The 19,161-nt window shown below is 40.4% G+C and overlaps 1 protein-coding gene across 2 annotated transcripts in view; it reads left to right on the top strand.

The window, feature by feature from the left end:
• SRPX (sushi repeat containing protein X-linked) overlaps positions 1–19,161 on the top strand; it is an 89,104-nt gene that overhangs the window by 50,974 nt on the left and 18,969 nt on the right. For both annotated transcript variants that reach the window (XM_045860617.1, XM_045860618.1), the window contains 3 exons: positions 6,286–6,412; positions 16,926–17,047; positions 17,778–17,957. In XM_045860617.1, the coding sequence (XP_045716573.1) occupies positions 6,286–6,412; positions 16,926–17,047; positions 17,778–17,957 (429 nt within the window). The remainder of the gene's footprint in view (positions 1–6,285; positions 6,413–16,925; positions 17,048–17,777; positions 17,958–19,161) is intronic.

Below are 19,161 nucleotides of genomic sequence, written 5' to 3'. Positions count from 1 at the left end.
GATTGTGTGGAACAATGGAAAAAATGCTAATTAGTCTCAAAAAGCAATAAGCTGCACCAGATGGTCCTGGAACCTTCCCAGAGGGAGAGAGAAAGAACTAAAAAAAATGAACCCCAATTTTAGGGGTCTTATCTTAGAGTTTGCCAGGGCAAGTTTCAGGCATATGTGGGGGAAGGGAAATTGTGCATGAAATTAGGTAGGAGTAGCTAAAAGGGCACCAGTGCGTCACAAGAGAGCATAGAGCTCTGAGGAAAAAGAGAGAAATGGACAAAGCAAGCATGCAATTCTTTCTCTGATTTTGGTGACAGATAAATTGGAGTTTGTCCCCAGTGAATTTTACTCTAGGGATATCACTGACTCTTTTGGCTTTAAATGTATTAAATTAGTTTAAAAAGTTTTTGTGTTGGTGGGGCTACAGGGTCCTTGAACATAACTCAGAACCTCAGCCTATTTTAGAAGCTGTCACATGGTGGCTGAGTAGTTCCCAGATTTGCACACAACCTTGAACAGTGCATCTTGGCTACAGCTGTGCTGAGTGCTGAGGAAATTGTCTCACTTCTCTCCTAGACCTGCATGCAAAAGAGAATGCTGGACTGACTTTTGACTCAGAGGTGGTCAGTTCTGTGGTCTGGCAAATTTAAAAGTACCACAAGTTAAGATTAATTCTCTTATGCAGACCATACTCTGGCAGTAGATTCAAATCCACGGTTAAATCAGAAACAGATATAGACAGAAATAAGTCAATGTAGGAGAAAAAACACACAGAAAATTTCGGGAGGGTAAAATTTTTGAAGAACCACAACTGCCATTGATAATAATAAGAGATAAACCTTAGAATGTAACAACTGTTGTTCTGGGGAAATATTTTTCCTTCTTTCCATTTAAGTTATTTTTAGTTACATTGGCATTTAGATAGAACAATGAAGAGTTAAAATTATAAGTCCTCATGGAGAGACCAGATTTTGAGTAGATACATGATCTCTCCTTTAGGCCGATATTTCTTCCTAGGCCAAAAGAAGAAGAAAAAAATTAAAGGAAATTTAAGAAACCATGGACAATGAAAACTCAGTAAATTTCTTTTGATATGCAGAGAGGCCCAGTTAGTTATTTTAATGAAGAACAATGTACAAACAAACTTTGCTTTTCAAATTGCCCTCTGCTTGTTTTATATTTCCTAAAGTAGAATAGATGGAGAGTTAACACAAATGAAATTTGGAATAAAAAAATCTCCGAGATTTAAGATATGCAAATTCATGAATACTTTTATGACTTCCCAACTATCAGACAGCTGGGTTCACCCATAAAGAAGTTTGCTGGTCTGCACTGCATTATTTTCAGATTCAGTTGAACACACGAACATTGAGGGGACAAGAATAAATGTATCAGTGCATTGTTGTAGATGACCATAAATTATGCCAAATTTTTGCTGGGTGGACAAATTCATATTCTTTGCAAACTTTGAGAAAACCAGTTTCAGCTTTGAAACCACTTGATTGACATACTGACCCACTTTTTACCTGACATGGTTTGCTAGTACAAACTGAACAGGTAAATTTTTAGTGGCCATCTTCAATATAAATATATCCCCAATTAATTTTTAGTTGGCCATCTTTTTTTTCCCATTTTTTAAATTGTTGTTCAATTACAGTTGTACCCATTTTTTTAGTTGGCCATCTTTTTGGTGAAGATGTTCACCAAACATCTCTTAATTGTGGAATTCATTGCTTTCCTTTTTGCCTCTTTTGTCCAGTTGAGAATGTTTTCTAATACCTTATGTGGTACAAAAGAAATGGGACCACTTCCCAGAGATATCTACGGGGATTATGCTCTCACTGGGGAAGAAAACAATTGGAAAAGTTTTTAGTGTCTGGATTTGCTCTGCCTTTGGCAGTCATACTCTTCTTGTGCCCCATGACATAATCACTTCCTTCCTTCATCACCAACCTCGAGCTATTTTATATTTGGATCAGCATTCTATTGCTAAACAATAGACCACACAAAACTAGGTGGCTTCAAACAGCCATGTTATTGCTTGTGATTATTTGGGTGGGAATTTGAGCAGTACTCGGTGGAGACAGCTCACCCCTGTTCCACATAGTGACAGACTGGAGCTAGAGGATCCAAGATGGCTTCATTCACATGTCTGGCATCTGTCAGAGGTGGCTGTACTGGCTAGAGTTTGGCTGAGCCTCATTCTCTCTTTCTTGCTTCATAATTTCTCATCTTTTCCACATGGCCTCTTTAGTCAGCATTTGGACCTCCTTAGGTGGCAGGTGGTTTCCAAGATAATAAAAGTAGAAGATGTCAGGCTCTTTAAAGCCATAGGCCTGGAACTGGCAGAGTCATTTTCCTTGCATTTTATTAGTCAAAGCAAGCAATTAGTCTTGTGACTGACACAAGTTCAAAAGACTGGGAAATAGACTCCACCTCTTGGTAGGATGAGCTGCAAATACATAAGAAGATCATTGGTGGCCATTTTTGCAGGAAATTCACCATAATATTCTTCAAAATTAGTGCTTAGAAATCATTACTGAAATGTATCTTGGAAGATGTTGCACAAGTTATTATATAGACATAGATCTCCACTGAAAATACTATTTAACCAAACATTTTAGGATACAGTTAATTTATAGCCTTAGTTTAAAAGGGTTTTTTTGCTAGTTACTTGTTGGCCAGGACATTTGAACCTCTTTCTTATTTCTACCACCTACCTGCTTAGATGTGTTAACAATCCCAAGTACATAGTTCAGTTTCTTAGATAAATAGAGTTTGATACAATGCAATATAGCAATATGTTTGTTTCTGGTATTTTAGATGTAGACAGGAAACTAGAGCACAGTCTGTCAGATGTCTCCAGTGAATGGGGCAGAGGCCAGCATTTTCATGAGATTTTCAGGATTTCCACACAATAACAGGCTCTATGGGCATCCTGATTCAATAGGGAATTGTCATTATGTTTCTATAGCAACTTTGTTCATTTCATTCATGGAAATTTATAATAACATAAGAAGCAATGATGGGCACGACTATATAAGAATAGGCTTAGGTTTCCGGAGCATCTTCGAAGGGCAGCTAGCTGTTCTCATCAGCTGAAAGAGAGGGCATAATGCTTGAGGACACAACAGAATCCAGTCCTGCTGCTGCTCTTCAAGGAGTTATGGGAAGCTGTAGCCAGTGACTGCAAAAGAATGTGTGTGCAAGGGTTGGAAGAAAACAAGTAGGGCAGCAGCAGGCTGACACACAGAAGTGTTTGGCTTATTAAAATAACTTTAAAAATATTTGATCATATCGTAAAATCCCAGACCACAAAGAAAATCCAAAGTGAGGAAATGCTTTCCAGTCTATAAATGGGGATGATGAAAACAATCCTTAGTTTAGTGAGTGGTTGTGAGAATTCAATGAAATAATGCAGAGATACTACTTACCATGGGGTGGGCATGTAGGAGGGTCCAGTAAATATTAGCTATTATTTTTAGTAATTTATTTTTTTCTTGTTTCTGGTTTGGAAAAGCACTGCTTCTGAAATACTAGGCTAGTTTTGAATGATCATTGTTAGCTGGACATAAACTGGCTTTGCAAAACTCTCAGAATCATCACCCAAATAACATAATTTGGAGCTTTTTGCTTACAATGTCAGTATGACTAGTTGATACAGAAAACAACCTAGCATATCATCCAGATGTTTAGTTTGAATGACACACAGACTAAAAGAATCTCTTCACTCTAATGATGTTGCTCCAAAAAAAAGTGGTAGCACAATGAAATTTTACATTGATATCTATCTCCTCTCCTCTAACCCTCCTTTCTTGCTTTATTTTTTCTTTTTTTTTTAAATATTGAATTTATTGGGGCAACATTGGTTAATAAAATTATATAGGTCTTCACGTGTACAATTTCATCTGTATATTGTATTGTGTATTTACCACTCCAAGACCCCAAGGCAAGTCTCCTTCCATTACCAGTTATGCCTCCTGTACCCCTCCCTCACCCCATTTTTCTCTGGTAATTACTATACTGTTGTCTGTGTCTGTGAGGTTTTTTTTTTATAAGGAGAGAATCTTTTTTATTTTATTTATTTATTTATTTATTTATTTATTTATTTATTTATTTATTTATTTTTAGAGAGAGGGGAAGGGAAGGAGAAAGAGAGGAAGAGAAACATCATGTGTGGTTGCCTCTCATGTGGTCCCCAATGGGGACCTGGCCTGCAACACAGACATGTGCCCTAACTGGGAATTGAACCAGTGACCTCTCGCTTTGCGGGACAATGCCAAACCAACTGAATCACACTAGCCAAGGCTACTACAGTTTTTTTCCCCACTCACTTACTAATGAGCACTTGGGCTTTAAATTTTTAAAAAATAAATATGCTTTCTATGATGAGATCTGCCAGCTATAGTTAACCAGTAGGGGCAGATATTGTATACTTGTCTTTCTGATTCACCCTAAACTGTGAAATGTTCATCTGAATTATGAAAGTATGTCTTCTATTACCTATTATAGAGAAAAAGTATTATTTTTTAAAGCTTAGCAACTGAAATTAGACACCTCAAGTGCATTTAAAGCACCTTCCATGTCATAACATTTACATACTTTATTTCATCAGTTGTAAGAAGCATATTTTTTTACCCTATAACATCCCTGAAATTGGCTGCATCTCACAACTGATAGTGACTTGGACTCAATAAACTATGGTGGTCATCTTAGTATTAGTATTAAGGCTGTAAATTCACACTCTATGGAAGCATGACATAGAATTAAAAATAAATTTGGATAGCTGAAGACAACACTGTTTAACAAATGATTAATAATTTCCTATCCTAAATAGAAAGAGAAATTATCAGACAAGACACAGGAGAAAGTATATGAAGACTTCACTTGGTGTGTTTTTACTCTCTCAAAGATGCTTGATTCAGAATCAAATGACACAATTTTACTCAGGTTGTGGTAACATTTAACTACTTATCAGTTAGAATGTAAAGCAATGCAAATCTGAATATTGTTAATTTGCTATGACCTCTTGAAATACATTGGCCACATGTTCAGAATCATCAGGTAGAGTTTGCTAAACTTCGAACTCCCCTTCTTGTGATTTCACTTTAGCTATAACAGGATAAAATCCAAACCAGTGTAGAGCCAAAGTAAAACTGCTGTCCCAAAACACAAATCATAGGTGTGGTCCAGTGGCAGTTAAAGGGGAGTGTGGACCCAGACAGAGCACTGTTTTTTAATATATTGAAGAATATGTTGACAATAGACATAGCCAGAGGAGAGAGGGTTCATTCCAGGGCTAAGGGGTCTGACTTGAGTTTTAAGTCATACTCATTATCTACATGCATTGCCTTAAGTAAATCACTAGGGCTCTCTGAACTTGTTTCCACACCTGTAAAGTGAGAGCATTGGGTGGCTCCTATAAGTCTCTGTAGTATTTTCTTTTACTTCTCCAAGGGCAGTGCTCTTTGTACTTCATGTTATATTATATGTGTGCTGACATAATGCCCCTAATAGGCTATAAACTCGGAGAAGCACACAATTCTCTTGCTTTAGTGCATCTCAACCACAGGAGTTGGAAGGATGCCTTGGTTAAGGCAGGCACTTACTAAAGACTTCTTGCCTTGAATTTAATAAAACTGGATGATAGCTAAAGGTACCTTTCTGTAATATTTTATAATGCTCTTTTTAAAGCAGGAGGTATTCAATATGGCTGAATGACTTCTAGATTTAGCTGGGTTACTGCCATATTACCGAGTCAGTAGGCAGAATTTAGAAACATAGGGAAGAAGAAGCTATAGCCAATAAGTTATGCCATAATACACCTAACAAGGCCCATTGATTTGGTTTATCCAGGTTTACCCATGCACACGTGAGTGCTTAAGCAATCTTCAAAACTCATCAAGAGAGAAAGGGCAAGATGAAGGGAAGGAAGAGAAATACAGAGGGGTGAGCAAACCATTAAAAATGTGGAGTACCAGCCCTGGCTGGCGTAGCTCAGTGGATTGAGCGCGGGCTGGGAACCAAAGTGTCCCAGGTTCGATTCCCAGCCAGGGTACATTCCTGGGTTGCAGGCCATAACCCCCAGCAACCGCACATTGATCTCTCTCTCTCTCTCTCTCTCTCTTTCTCTCTTCCACTCCCTCCCTTCCCTCCCTAAAAATAAATAAATAAAATATTTAAAAAAAAATGTGGAGTACCTAGAGCTTTTGGCATGTCGAATGCAAGGTGTCAAACCCCAAGTTAATGAGATGGTTCTTGATGATAGTGAGAATACTCTGGTTATATTTTCAGATATGGAACCACCTAGAATCAAGTGTCCAAGTGTAAAGGAACGCATTGCTGAACCAAATAAGTTGACAGTCCGGGTGTCCTGGGATACCCCTGAGGGAAGAGACACAGCAGATGGCATTCTAACCGAGTAAGTGAAACTTGGCAGATGGAACAATGTTACCTCTTTTAAAATAACTTTTATTGATTTTGAGAGAGAGAGAGAGAGAGAATGATTTTTGTTGTTCCACTTGTTTATGCATTCATCGGTTGATTATTGTATGTGCCCTGACTGAGGATTGAACCTGCAACCTTGGCATATTGGGATGAAGCTCTAACCAACTGATCTACCCAGCCAGGGCTGATGTTACCTCTTTTATATGAGAAGTTTACTACCCAAAGTGGGGAAGTGTATCTTCGCCGGTCTATTGATGTTTACAGACTCTGTACAACACTTGGTCAGCTCTTCCTCACTGATGTTTTATTTTTTTCCATAGTTGTCTTCACCATCTGACATGTTATATATTTTACTGATGTATTTGTTCACTGACATATTCCTAATGTCCAGACCCATGCCTAGCACATAGTTGGTACTCAGTAAATATTTGTCAAAGAAAAGAAAGGAAATAAGAAGAGGTGGTGGGAAAGAAGGTAGAGGAGAGACAGAAGGGGGAAGAGAAGCCACCTGGCTAATTCAGAAATGACCCCATTGCCCACCCAGAGGATTTCTACTCATGCCCCCAGGCCTTACTAAGCCATAACCCCACTGGAAGCCTCCGTGTGTCCCAGCTGGAGCCAGATACTACCCTCCTTGTGCTCTGTGAATATGGCTTAATACAAACCCTTTGCAACCCCCTTTTTGGCACCCGTTTTTAAAAAACTTTTGATTTTTAATTAGTTTAAAAAAACTTGTGGCCACATTGAACACTTACAGAAGAAGCTTATTAAAAAAAGAGTTGTTCTCTTTTGCCTTCTTCCCCACCCCAACCCCATCCTCCAAGACCAATTGTATTAATAATTTAAGATACATCCAAAATACTTTTTAAAATGGTGATTCCATTTGGTGAAATTAGCTACATGTAGTTCCAATCTAGCATCTTGACCTGTACCTTGAAGCTTTTTGGTTGGCCTTCCTGTTCTCTGGAGGCCACTACTTCATGTCACCATGTTCACATTTGTGCCTTGAAGGCCGTGGTCCTGTTAGACCTCCGGACTGAGTTTCCATCTGTGGACAAAGAATCCCTCTGATTCACCCCCTGGTGAGCCATACAGCAGGGAAAGGTTTTCTATAATCCTATCAACCCAGGCTGTGCAAGAGAAAAACATTTTAAAGCAATTATTAGCAATAACAGAAAATCTCCCAACCCTAGCAGGACCTCTTATTTCTACACCCTCATAATTTTCTCCCAGTGTACCATCTAGCTTAGATAATATTATTACTAGTTTTGTTCCTCCTTGAACTACTCAAAAATAAAGTTCAAACTTTATTAAGAAAATTATTTATTTGCTGTCACATATGCATGTCACAATCCCCTAATGAGAAACTTTGGGCAATTGGGATTAAAAAATAAGTCACTGTTGACATATTCAGGGATTGAGCTTTATTTATGTGTGAATCTTGGTGCCTAGCAAAATGCCTGGATCAGCTCCTGAAACAGAATAATTTCTTAAATTTTTATAACTCTGAATGAAATCCTACATAATAAACTCAAAATATCATGTCACCAGATGACTCTATTTACCTTGGCCTTGGTAGCCTGTGTTATGGTTAGAAAGGTGACTTTTTTATTTTTTAATTATATTTTATTGATTATGCTATTATGGTTGTCCCAATTTTTCCCCCTTGGCCCTTCTCCACCCAGCACCCCTCACTCCCTTAGGTAATCCCCACAACATTTTTCATGTTCATGGATCATGCATGTAAGTTCTTTGGCTACTCCACCATTTCCTATACTGTACTTTACATCCCCATGATTATTCCATAACTACCCATTTGTATTTCTTAATTCCCACGTTTCTTCATCCATTCTTCCACAATCCCCTCCAAATTAGCAACCATCAAAATGTTCTCTATACCCATGATTCTGTCTCTGTTCTTCTTGTTTCCTTAGTTTGTTTTTTAGGTTCAATTATTGCTAAATATATATTTATTGCCATTTTATTGTTCATAGTTTTGATCTTCTTCTTTTTCTTAAATAAGTCCCTTTAAAATTTTATATAATAATGGTTTGGTGATGATGAACCCCTTTAGTTTTTTCTTGTCTGGGAAACTCTTTATCTGCCCTTCAATTCTAAATGATAGCTTTTCTGGGTACAGCAATCTTGGCTGTTGGTCCCTATTTTCATGATTTTGAATGTCTTGCCCATCCCTTCTAGCCTGCAAAGTTTCTTTTGAGAAATCAGCTGACAGTCTTATGGGAACTCTCATGTAGGTAACTAACTTCTTTTCTCTTGCTGCTTTTAAGGTTTTTAAAATTATCTTTAACCTTTGGCATTTTAAATGTGCCTTGGAGTGGGCCTTTTTGCATTCATCTTGTTTGGGACTGTGCTTCCTGAACTTGCGTGTCTATTTTCTTCACCAAATTAGGGAAGTCTTCTTTCATTATTTTTTCAAACAGGTTTCCAATTTCTTGCTCTTTCTTTTCTCCTTCTGGGACCCTTATGATGCAAATGTTGTAACACTTGGAGTTGTCCTGAGAGGCTCCTTACACTATCCTCATTTTCTTGGATACTTTTTTCTTTTTGTTGTTCTGATTGGTTGTTTTTTTTGCTTCCGTAGGTTCCAAATCATTGATTTGATTCTTGTCTTCATCCACTCTATTGTTGTTTCCCTGTAAATTGTTCTTTATTTCAATCAGTATATCCTTCATTTCTGACTGGATCTTTTTTATGCTGCTGAGGTCCTCACCTTGAGCATCCTAATAACCAGTGTTTAGAACTCTGCATCTGATAGATTGTGTATCTCCATTTCATTTAGTCCTTCTTCTGGAATTTTGTTCGGTTCTTTCATTTTGGGTCATGTTTCTTGTCTCCTTGTTTTGGCATCCTCCCTGTGTTTGTTTCTATGTATTAGGTCAATCTTCTTTGACTCTGTGTCTTGGTACAGCTTATGTAGTGTGGGCTAATATAGTAGGTGTCCTGTAGGGTCCAGTGGCACAGCATCCCCTATCACCCAAGCTGGGTACTTGAGGTGCATCCTTTATATGGGTTGAGTACATCCTTCTCTTGTAGTTGAGCCTTGGTTGCTTTTGGAAGATCAATAGGAGGGATTTACCCAGGCCAGTCAGCTGCAAGGACTGGCTGTGAGGCTGGGACTCCTCGCTCTCAAGATATCCCTCCTGAATTTTTATCTTCCACATGTGGATTTAGGACCAGCCCATCCACATCTCTGCCCCTCTTACCAGTCTGGATAGGTGTGGTTTCTTCAATTCCATAGTTGTCAGATTTCCATTCAACTCAATTTTATAGTTGTCAGGCTTCCATTCAACTCGATTTTTGATGGTTCAGAGTGATGGTTGCTCTACATTTTAGTTGTAATTTTGATATGGCTGTGGGAAGAGGCGAGCCGTTACTGCTTATGCTGCCATCTTGACCAGAAGTTATGAGTAAAGAATTTTTAAAATAGTGCCCTTTTCACACTCAAAAGGGTCCTTGTTTGGAATACATATTACATAGTCATGTTACTTATTGAGAAGGACAAAATCCACACTATGGAATGTGAAATGGATAGAGTTTACCAGACATTGAACTTTGCCATAATTTGTGTCCTTTATGTTAATTAATCATACTAGTATATCCTTCATTTCTGACCGGATCTTTTTTATGCTGGTGAGGTACCAAGTTCCTTGAGCATCCTTACAACCAGTGTTTTGACTTCTGCACCTGATAGATTGATTATCTCCATTTCATTTAGTTCTTTTTCTGGAATTTTGTTCTGTTCTTTCATTTGGGCCATGTTTCTTTGTCTCCTCATTTTGGCAGCCTCCCTGTGTTTGTTTCTATGTGTTAGGTAGAGCTCCTATATCTCCCTGTCTTGGTAGCATGGCCAAATGTAGTAGGTGTTATGTAGGGTCCAGTGGCACAGTCTCCCCTGTCACCCAAGCTGGGTACTCGAGGTATGTCTTTTGTGTAGGCTGAGCACACCCTCCTCTTGTAGTTGAGCCTTGATTGGTGTTGTCAGGTCAATGCAAAGGGTGTATCGAGGCCAGTCAGCTGCAAGGATTGACTGTGAATAGTGACAACCAATCTCTGCCCTTCATGGAGAATCAACTGTGCAGGGGCAGGGTGGTGGTGCTTTCACATGGTCTGTAGCTATCCACTGGGTGTGCAAGCTCTGGGGTTTCTTGGGTGGCGCAGGCCAAGGTCAGCTTCCACCTGTGTTCTGCCCAGGGCCAGCCTGCTTGAGTGCTAAAGCAATCCAAGATGGCTGCTACTTGTGCTAGGCTTGGAGAACCCAGGTGAAGCCAAGCTGTGAACCTAGACTGGCTGCTGCTAGTGCAGGGCCTGGGCCCACTTAGCAAGAGGTACAGGGGCTAGGAGCTCACTGAAGTTGGCTGTTGTTTGTCTGATAGGATTTAGGACGTTGTGAATCATGAGCCAAGACCAGCCATTTCTGTGGAAAAGCCACTGTTAGTGACTTGGGTGGGCCAGTAAGTTGGGTGGTATGGAGCCTCAGGAGATTTCCAGGGTGGGGCAAACACTGTTAGCCAGGTTGATGGAGTCTCAGATATAGCAATCCACCTGCTGGCTGTGTGGCTCTGTGCGGGGAGGATTCAGAAAAGGTACAATGGCCTCTGCACACCTTTCTGTCTGGGAGAAAACTGGGTACTTGTGGTGCACTGTTGGCCCCCAGCCCTCACCCAAATGGCAGACACTTCAGTTCCTTCATGTATTCCACTGGTACCCTGCAAGCTGCCACCCAGGTATTAGAATTCAGAGAGAGCCAGTCTAAGTAAGCCCGTGTGTGGGTTCTTTAAGAGGAACTGCTTGGGACTCCAAAATTTTTCCATGAACTCAGTCCCCACTGGATTTCAGAGCCAGACTGATCTTCCTGGCACTGGAACCTAGGTTGGGAGGCCTAGTGTGGGGCTGGGACTCCTTATTCCTGAGATATCCCTCCTAAATTTTTTAATGTATATTTTATTAATTATGCTATTACAGTTGTCCCAATTTTTTCTCCCCTTTCTCCCCCTCCTCCCTGCACCCCCCACCCTCCAGCATTCTTTCCCTTCTCTTAGTTCATGTCCATGGATTGTACATATAAATTCTTTGGCTTCTCCATTTCCTGTACTATTCTTAACCTACTCCTGTCTATTTTGTGCCTACCTATTATGCTTCTTATTCCCTGTACCTTTCCCTGCCATTCTTCTGCTCCCCCTCCTCACTGATAACTATCCATGTGATCTCCATTTCTCTGATTCTGTTCTTGTTACAGTGCTGGCTTAGCTCATTTTTGTTTTTGCTTTTTTTTAGGTTTGGTTGTTGACAGTTATGAGTTTGTTGTCATTTTATTGTTCATATTGATCCTTTTCTTAGATAAGCCCCTTTAACATTTCATATAATAAAGGCTTAGTGATGATGAACTCCCTTAACTTGACCTTATCTGGGAAGCACTTTATCTGCCCTTCCATTCTAAATGAAAGCTTTGCTGGATTAAGTAATCTTGGGTGTAGGACCTTGCCTTTCATGACTTGAAATACTTCTTTCTAGCCCCTTCTTGCCTGTAAGGTTTCTTTTGAGAAATCAGCTAATAATCTTATGGGAACTCCATTGTAGGTAACTCTCTCCTCCTGTCACTTTTAAGAGTCTCTCCTTATCTTTACTCTTGGGTGACTTAATTATGATGTGTCTTGATGTGTTTCTCCTTGGGTCCAATTTCTTTGGGACTCTGAGCTTCCTGGACTTCCTGGAAGTCTGTTTCCTTCATTATTTGTTCAATTAAGTTTTCAATTTCTGGCTCTTCCTCTTCTCCTTCTGACACCCCAATGATTCAGATGGTGCATTTAAAATTGTCCCAGAGGTTCCTGAGCCTCTACTCATTTTTTTTTTAATTCTTGTTTCTTCATTCTGTTCTGGTTGGATGTTTATTTCTTCTTTTTGTTTTAAATCATTGATTTCAATCCTGGTTTCCTTCCCTTCTCAGTTTCCTGTTGGTTCCCTCTATATTTTCCTTTATTTCATTTTGTATAGCCTATTTCTTCTTTCATTTTACAACCGAGCTCAATCATTTCTGTGAGCATTCTAGGCGGTTTGAACTCTGCATCATATAGGTTGTCTATCTCCTTGTCACTTAGTTCTTTTTCTGGAGTTTTGATCTGGTCTTTCATTTGGGCCATATTTCTTTGTCTCAGCATGCCTATTAGGTTGTAACAGGCAGAGCTTTAGGTATTCACCAGGGTGGGCCAACACTCTTTGTAGCGTTGTGGTGCTGTCTGTGGGGAAGGGGTCAGAGAAGAAACAGTGCCGCTTGCTCAGTTCTTGCCATGCTTTCTGTCAGTCCCTGCCATGCTTTCTGTCAGTCCCCTGCTACCCACAAGCAGATTGTGCCTTTTCAGGTACTGATTCCCTGGGTGGGTGAGTTTGTGTATGTTCTAGGACCCCGTCAGCCTCTCCAGTGGACTCTCCTGTGAGACTGGGTGTTTCTTCTGCCACCACAACCCCTACAGATTTTTCCAGACAGAGGTTTGGAGTCTTGAATTTCCTTCACGAAAAACCCTGGGTTTCACAGTCTGTTTCACTTCCCATTTGTTCCTCCTAGCTTATCTGTGTATGAATGTGGGACAGCCATTCAGCCAGCCCCCACCGTGCCTGAGTAGTCTGCCTTCTTGCCATGCGTCCTCTCTGCCCTACTGCCTATCTCCACCCTTCCTACAAGTCTTGATGAATATTTCTTTAACTCCTTGATTGTTGGACTTCCATGCAGTTTGATATTCTGGCAGTTCTGGCTGTTTTTGATTTATAAATTGGTTATCCTTCTTTTGGTCATGTGAGGAAGTGAAGTGTTTCTACCTATGCCTCCAACTTGGCCGAAACCCCACTCCTGAATTTTTAGCCACCACATGTGGATGTGGGACTAGCCTGTTCTGTGTCTCTGCCCCTCCTACCAGTCTGGATAGTTGTGGTTTCTTTAATTGTGTAGTTTTTGGACTTCTATTCAACTTGATTTCTGATGATTCTGAGTGATGGCTGTTCTGTAGTTTAGTTGTAATTTTGATGTGGTTAAGTGAGGTAAGCACTGCTTACCTATGCCTCCATCTTGACTGGAAGTCCCATAAATATGGCACTTAAAAATGCAGCCTAGAGCCCCTACCCCTCTGTTCACAGTAGCTGTCTTGTCTCCTTGCAGAGTTCTACAGACCAGAGCCAGTGGAGGCTTGGAGCAGGATACTGTTGAGAGTGCACTGGCAGAATGAGGAATTCAGAGAAGGCTGTCATGTCCCCTTTTCAGCTCTCTCACTTGGGCTCCTTGCTTGTGTGGCATTTCCCTATGACCCCTTCCACTATGTCTTATGCAAGCTACTGTTATATAATCTCCTAAGAGGGAAGGTTCTAGTGTCAAGCTTTGAGACAAGTGCTTCCTGTGAGTTCCCTTATTTATTCCTGATGACTGTTATTTGCATGTCACAAATAAGATACATTTTCCAAGAAGTTAGCAGACACTCATATTTGATGTGTGATTCCTCTCAGGTTTATCTGCATTTCAGTCATGATTCCTGCATGACTTAAAGCATCTGAGGCTCAAAGTAACATGTCTCTAATGGTGGGATTTCTGCCACTTTCCCAAGACCCCTCAGTTCATAACTTGTAAACAGCCACCTTAAACACAGTTCTAAGGTACAAGGTTCTCCTCAATGGTAAGAATGGTAATTTCACATGTCCATTATTAGCAAATATTTTCATCATTCTTAAGAATTGTAGAGAGACTTCCAGCCAAGATGGAGGCATAGGTAGACACACTGTGCCTCCTCACACAACCAAAAGAAGGACAACAACAAATTTGAAAACAAAAAACAACCAGAACTGACAGAAAATAGAACTGTATGAAAGTCTGACAACCAAGGAGTTAAAGAAGAAACATTCATCCAGAGTAGTAGCAGGGGCAGAGATGGGCAGCCAAGGCAGAGAGGACTCATGGCAAGGTGGTGGCTAGTGGAGCGGGAGGTCCCACATTTGAGTGCAGATAAACTGGTAGAAACAACTGGGGAGTGAGACAGACTGCTCAACACAGAGTTCCAGCATGGGGAAATAAAACCTCAAAAACCTCTGACTGTAAAAACCTGTGAGGGTTGAGGCAGGAGGAGAAACTCCCAGCCTCACAGGAGAGTTTATTGGAGAGACTTACAGTGTTCTAGAACATACACAAACCCATCCACCCCAGGAAACAGCACCAGAAGGGCCCAATTTGCTTGTGGGTAGCAGAGGCAGTGACTGAAAGCTGGCAGAGAGCTGAGCAAGAGGCACTGTTCCCTCTCAGACCACACTCCCACATACAGCAACACAACAAGGCAAAGTGGTTTGCCCTACTCCAGTGAACACCTAAGGCTCTGCCCCTTACTATGTAACAGGTTCACTGAGACAAAAAAAATGACCCAAGTGAAAGAACAGATCAAAACTCCAGAAAAAATACAACTAAGTGACAAAGAGATAGCCAGCCTATTGGATGCAGAGTTCAAAACACTGATAATCACGATGCTCACAGAATTGGTGGAGTATGATCACAAAACAGAGGAAAAAATGAAGGCTATGAAAAGTGAAATAAAGGAAAATGTACAGGGAACCAACAGTGACAGGAAGGAAACCAGAATTCAAATCGTTTTGGACCAAAAGGAAGAAATAAACAATCAACCAGAACAGAATGAAGAAACAAGAATTCAAAAATATGAGGAGAGGCTTAGCAACCTCCAGGACAACTTTAAACATTCCAACATCCGAATTATAGGGGTGCCAGAAGGTGAAGAGGAAGAGCAAGAAATGGAAAACTTATTTGAAAAAATAATGGAGAACTTCCCCAAAATGGCAAAGGAAATAGATTTCCAGGAAGTCCAGGAAGCTCAGAGAGTCCCAACAAAGTTGGACCCAAGGAAGCACACACAAAGGTACGTCATAATTACATTACCCAAGGTTAAAGATAAGGAGAGAATCTTAAAAGCAGCAAGAAAAAAGGAGACAGTTACCTACAATGGAGTTCCCATTAGACTATCAACTGATTTCTCAAAAGAAACCTTACAGGCAAGAAGGGGCTGGAAAGAAGTATTTGAAGTCGTGAAAGGCAAGGACCTACATCCAAGATTACTCTATACAGGAAAGCTGTCGTTTAGAATGGAGGGGCAGATAAAGTGCTTCCCAGATAAGGTCAAGTTAAGGGAGTTCATTATCACTAAGGCCTTATTATATGAAATGTTAAAGGGACTTACCTAAGAAAAAGAAGATCAAAACTATGAACAGTAAAATGACAATAAACTCACAACTATCAACAACTGAATCTAAAACAAAAATGAACTAAGCAAACAACTATAGCAGGAACAGAATCACAGAAATAGAGATCATATGGAGGCTTATCAGTGGGGGAGTGAGAATGGGACAGAGGGGAAAAATGTACAGGGAATAAGAAGCATAAGTGGCAGGTAGAAAATAGACATGGGGAGTTAAGAATTGTGTGGGAAATGGAGAAGCCAAAGAACTTATATGTGTGGCCCATGGACATGAACTAAAGCGGGGGGATGTGGGTGGGATGTGGTGTGCAGGGTAGAAGGTAATAAAGGGGGGGATCAGACAACTGTAATAACATAATCGATAAAATATATTTTAAGAAAGAGCTGTAGAGAGAAATTATCTGTCTGTTGAACAACAAACAAAACTCGACATTTGATCATGCTTTACCTCTTGGTGTTCTTATCAGACAGTTAAGAAGAAAGATGCTGGATTCACCCTAGATGCATGATCTTGGACAAGTTCCTGAACTTTTCAGTTCTACAATTTCCTCATCTATAAAATGGAGATAATACTACCTACTTCATAAGGTTGTTCTGAAGATTAAACAAACTACTATATGTAAAACTCCTAGATGTATGCCTGACAGTGTCCCTGCTACAGGGAACCAACAGTGGCTCCCTTTTGATATGGTTTTGTGAGGAGGTGAGCAGTGTTTACCTATGCCCACATCTTGACTGGAAGTCCCAGAAATAAGGTTTGTGTAAGTACAACAAACAATATTATTATTATCACCAAAGAATCACAGTGAACTTTAATTTTGCTCAGCAAATATCTCAACTGGCCCAGATAGAAAAGGAAAGTTGTAACACCTCATGCAGGCCCAAATTGCCAATGAGTGCTTAGACTATAACTGAGGTCCTGGGTTCTCAGCCTCCTCCATCCTCTGTTCTACTTTCCAGTGAGAAAAATAAATATGAAGTTCCCAGGAATTTGAGACTACCATTTTCTGATCTCAAACAACTCTTCCAAAAACAGAGTAAAGCTCAAAAATGATATTTTTCAATAAATGTTTGTTCTAGTCAAACTGATTGCCCTTCTGTATCATTCTATCCTCTGCAGGTTGTTCAACAAATGCCTGTAATGGTCATCTTTGGTCTTTAGGCCCACAATGGCCTAAGTGTTGCTAGGTCCATAATCATCATCTTTGTTCTTTCCATTTCCCCACCTTTAAGTGTTATTCTAAAAGGCCTCCCACCAGGCTCGAATTTTCCAGAAGGAGACCACAAGATCCAGTACACAGTTTATGACCGAGCCGAGAACAAGGGCACTTGCAAATTTCGAGTTAAAGTAAGAGGTAAGAATACTGATTATTGGCTTTTCCCCCTCTTTAAAAGAGCAAAGGGAAACAGGCTCTCAAGTAAGAACCCTCTACAAGCACCCACTGCTATAAGGATACTTCCCAGTTTGGATTCACTTTTAATGAGGCCAAGAAAGTATGCCACCTTATTGATTAAATTTTCCAATACAAATCCAGATGAGGTTCAGTGCTGGCAGCTTACTTAAGGAGTCTGAGAGAGTGATAAGCTAGTCTCACATGAACCAGTCCTGGCTGTACTAGAATATTATTTGATAACTTTTTCATCCCTGGGTTTGGATGACCAACTAAAAGCCTGCAAGTCCTTCTATAAAGTAGGTTAGAAACTCCCTAGATTGGGCCACTGGATCATGTTTTTGGTGTTCTAAGACTTTTGGTCTACCTGAAAAAAAGTGTTTTAAGGTTTATTTTATGCCTCATTGTTTGGACAGCTAATTAATAACCAACCATATTTACTCTTCTGCATTCAAGCTCCTCACATAAAACACAGGGGGCTAAAGCAGTTGACCTCAGCATTTTCACTGGTATAAACAGTGACCATTCCAAGGCACATTCCCTGGCCAGATAGTCATCCCTGCCCCTTCATTCATTTCACATACTGATATAGAAGTCTGATTACAAAGCTGGTACATCTGAGACCTCACTTTCCCTGGTTACTCTGTGGAGGGGAGCTCATAACTGAGACTTGTCTGGGCTTGTGTCCCTACAGTGAGACGCTGTGGCAAACTCAACCCCCCAGAGAATGGTTACATGAAGTGCTCCAGTGATGGAGATAATTATGGAGCCACTTGTGAGTTCTCCTGCATTGGCGGTTATGAACTACAGGGTAGCCCTGCCCGAGTATGTCAGTCCAACTTGGCTTGGTCTGGCACGGAGCCCACCTGTGCAGGTATGTGTGCAGCCTTCTCTATCGCCAGCAGCAGAACCTGAAAATTCCTTGGTTCTGGATTCCAGTAGAGGGAGGAATGGTTTCATTCTACATACCTCAAAAGGTTCAATGCCATCCCTCTTCATCAGATAGGTGAAAATTGTCCCTGGATCCCTGCTGCAGGTTATCTTACCCACCCTCATCCTTTGCCTCTGCCTCTTCTGATTTCCCCTTTAGAAATTTTCTAACGTAAAGACATTTCTAATGTCTTCTAAGGAAGAAGCTGGATGGGGACCCAGGACCAGCCTTTAGTGACATTATGAATCAGCAAAGCCTGCTGTAGTTACCCTTGTTTCTCCCTTCTACAAATGTAATCATTTTTTTGTACAAAAGCAGTATACCACATGTACAGGCAATATAATGCCTCTTTTATAGCACTGGCTTGAAAGTCATGCAGACCTTGGATATTTATAATCCTTCTTCTTATGTCAAATGAGACAGATAATGGCTACTATCTGAGTTGTTGTAAGAGTGAAATTAAGTTATTCATTGAGCAATGGAATAGAGCAGTGCCTGGCCCAGTGTAAGCCCTCAATACATGTCAACTAGTCTTACTGAGGAACAAAACTTGAACTGGGAATCAATAATACTACAGAATTTGGACTAGTCAGAAAATTCTGGACATATCTCTAATTTAAATACTCCTATTTTGGCTCTTTTTCTAATCTTTTCTCTTCTTTATACTTCCCCTTTAATCCCAGATATTCAGAGTCAGATGAGAGAGACAGGCAGATATGCACCATCAGCTAAATATCTGAAGTTCTTCAACTTTATACGTTAAAGTAGAAAGAACATACTTCTTTCCTTCCCTATCTCACTTCCTGTTGTTGGGAGAATAATGGCCCCCTCCTACCAACTCCCCCATGTCCATATCATAATTCCCAGGATTTGTGGATATATTGCCTGACATGGCAAAAGGGGTGTTGCAGATATAATTAAGAATTTTGAGATGGAGAGAGTATCCTGTATTATCCAGGTGGTCCCAGTGTAATCACAAGAGAGAAAGAACTGTTGTCAAGACCAGAGAAAAAGATGATGGGAGCAAAGGTCAGAGAGAAAAGAGATTTGAAGGGGCTGTGCTGCCAGCTTTGAAGATGGAGGAAGGGCTACGAGCCAAAGAATGCAGGTGGTGTCTAGATGCTACAAAAGGCATGGAAACAGATTA

The sequence above is a fragment of the Phyllostomus hastatus genome, unplaced genomic scaffold, assembly GCF_019186645.2.
Source record: "Phyllostomus hastatus isolate PE091 unplaced genomic scaffold, TTU_PhHast_1.1 phas_scaffold_200, whole genome shotgun sequence".
NCBI classification, from domain to species: domain Eukaryota; kingdom Metazoa; phylum Chordata; class Mammalia; order Chiroptera; family Phyllostomidae; genus Phyllostomus; species Phyllostomus hastatus.
The sequence above is the reverse complement of the archived record's forward strand: the minus strand, read 5'-3'. Positions and strand labels throughout refer to the sequence as shown.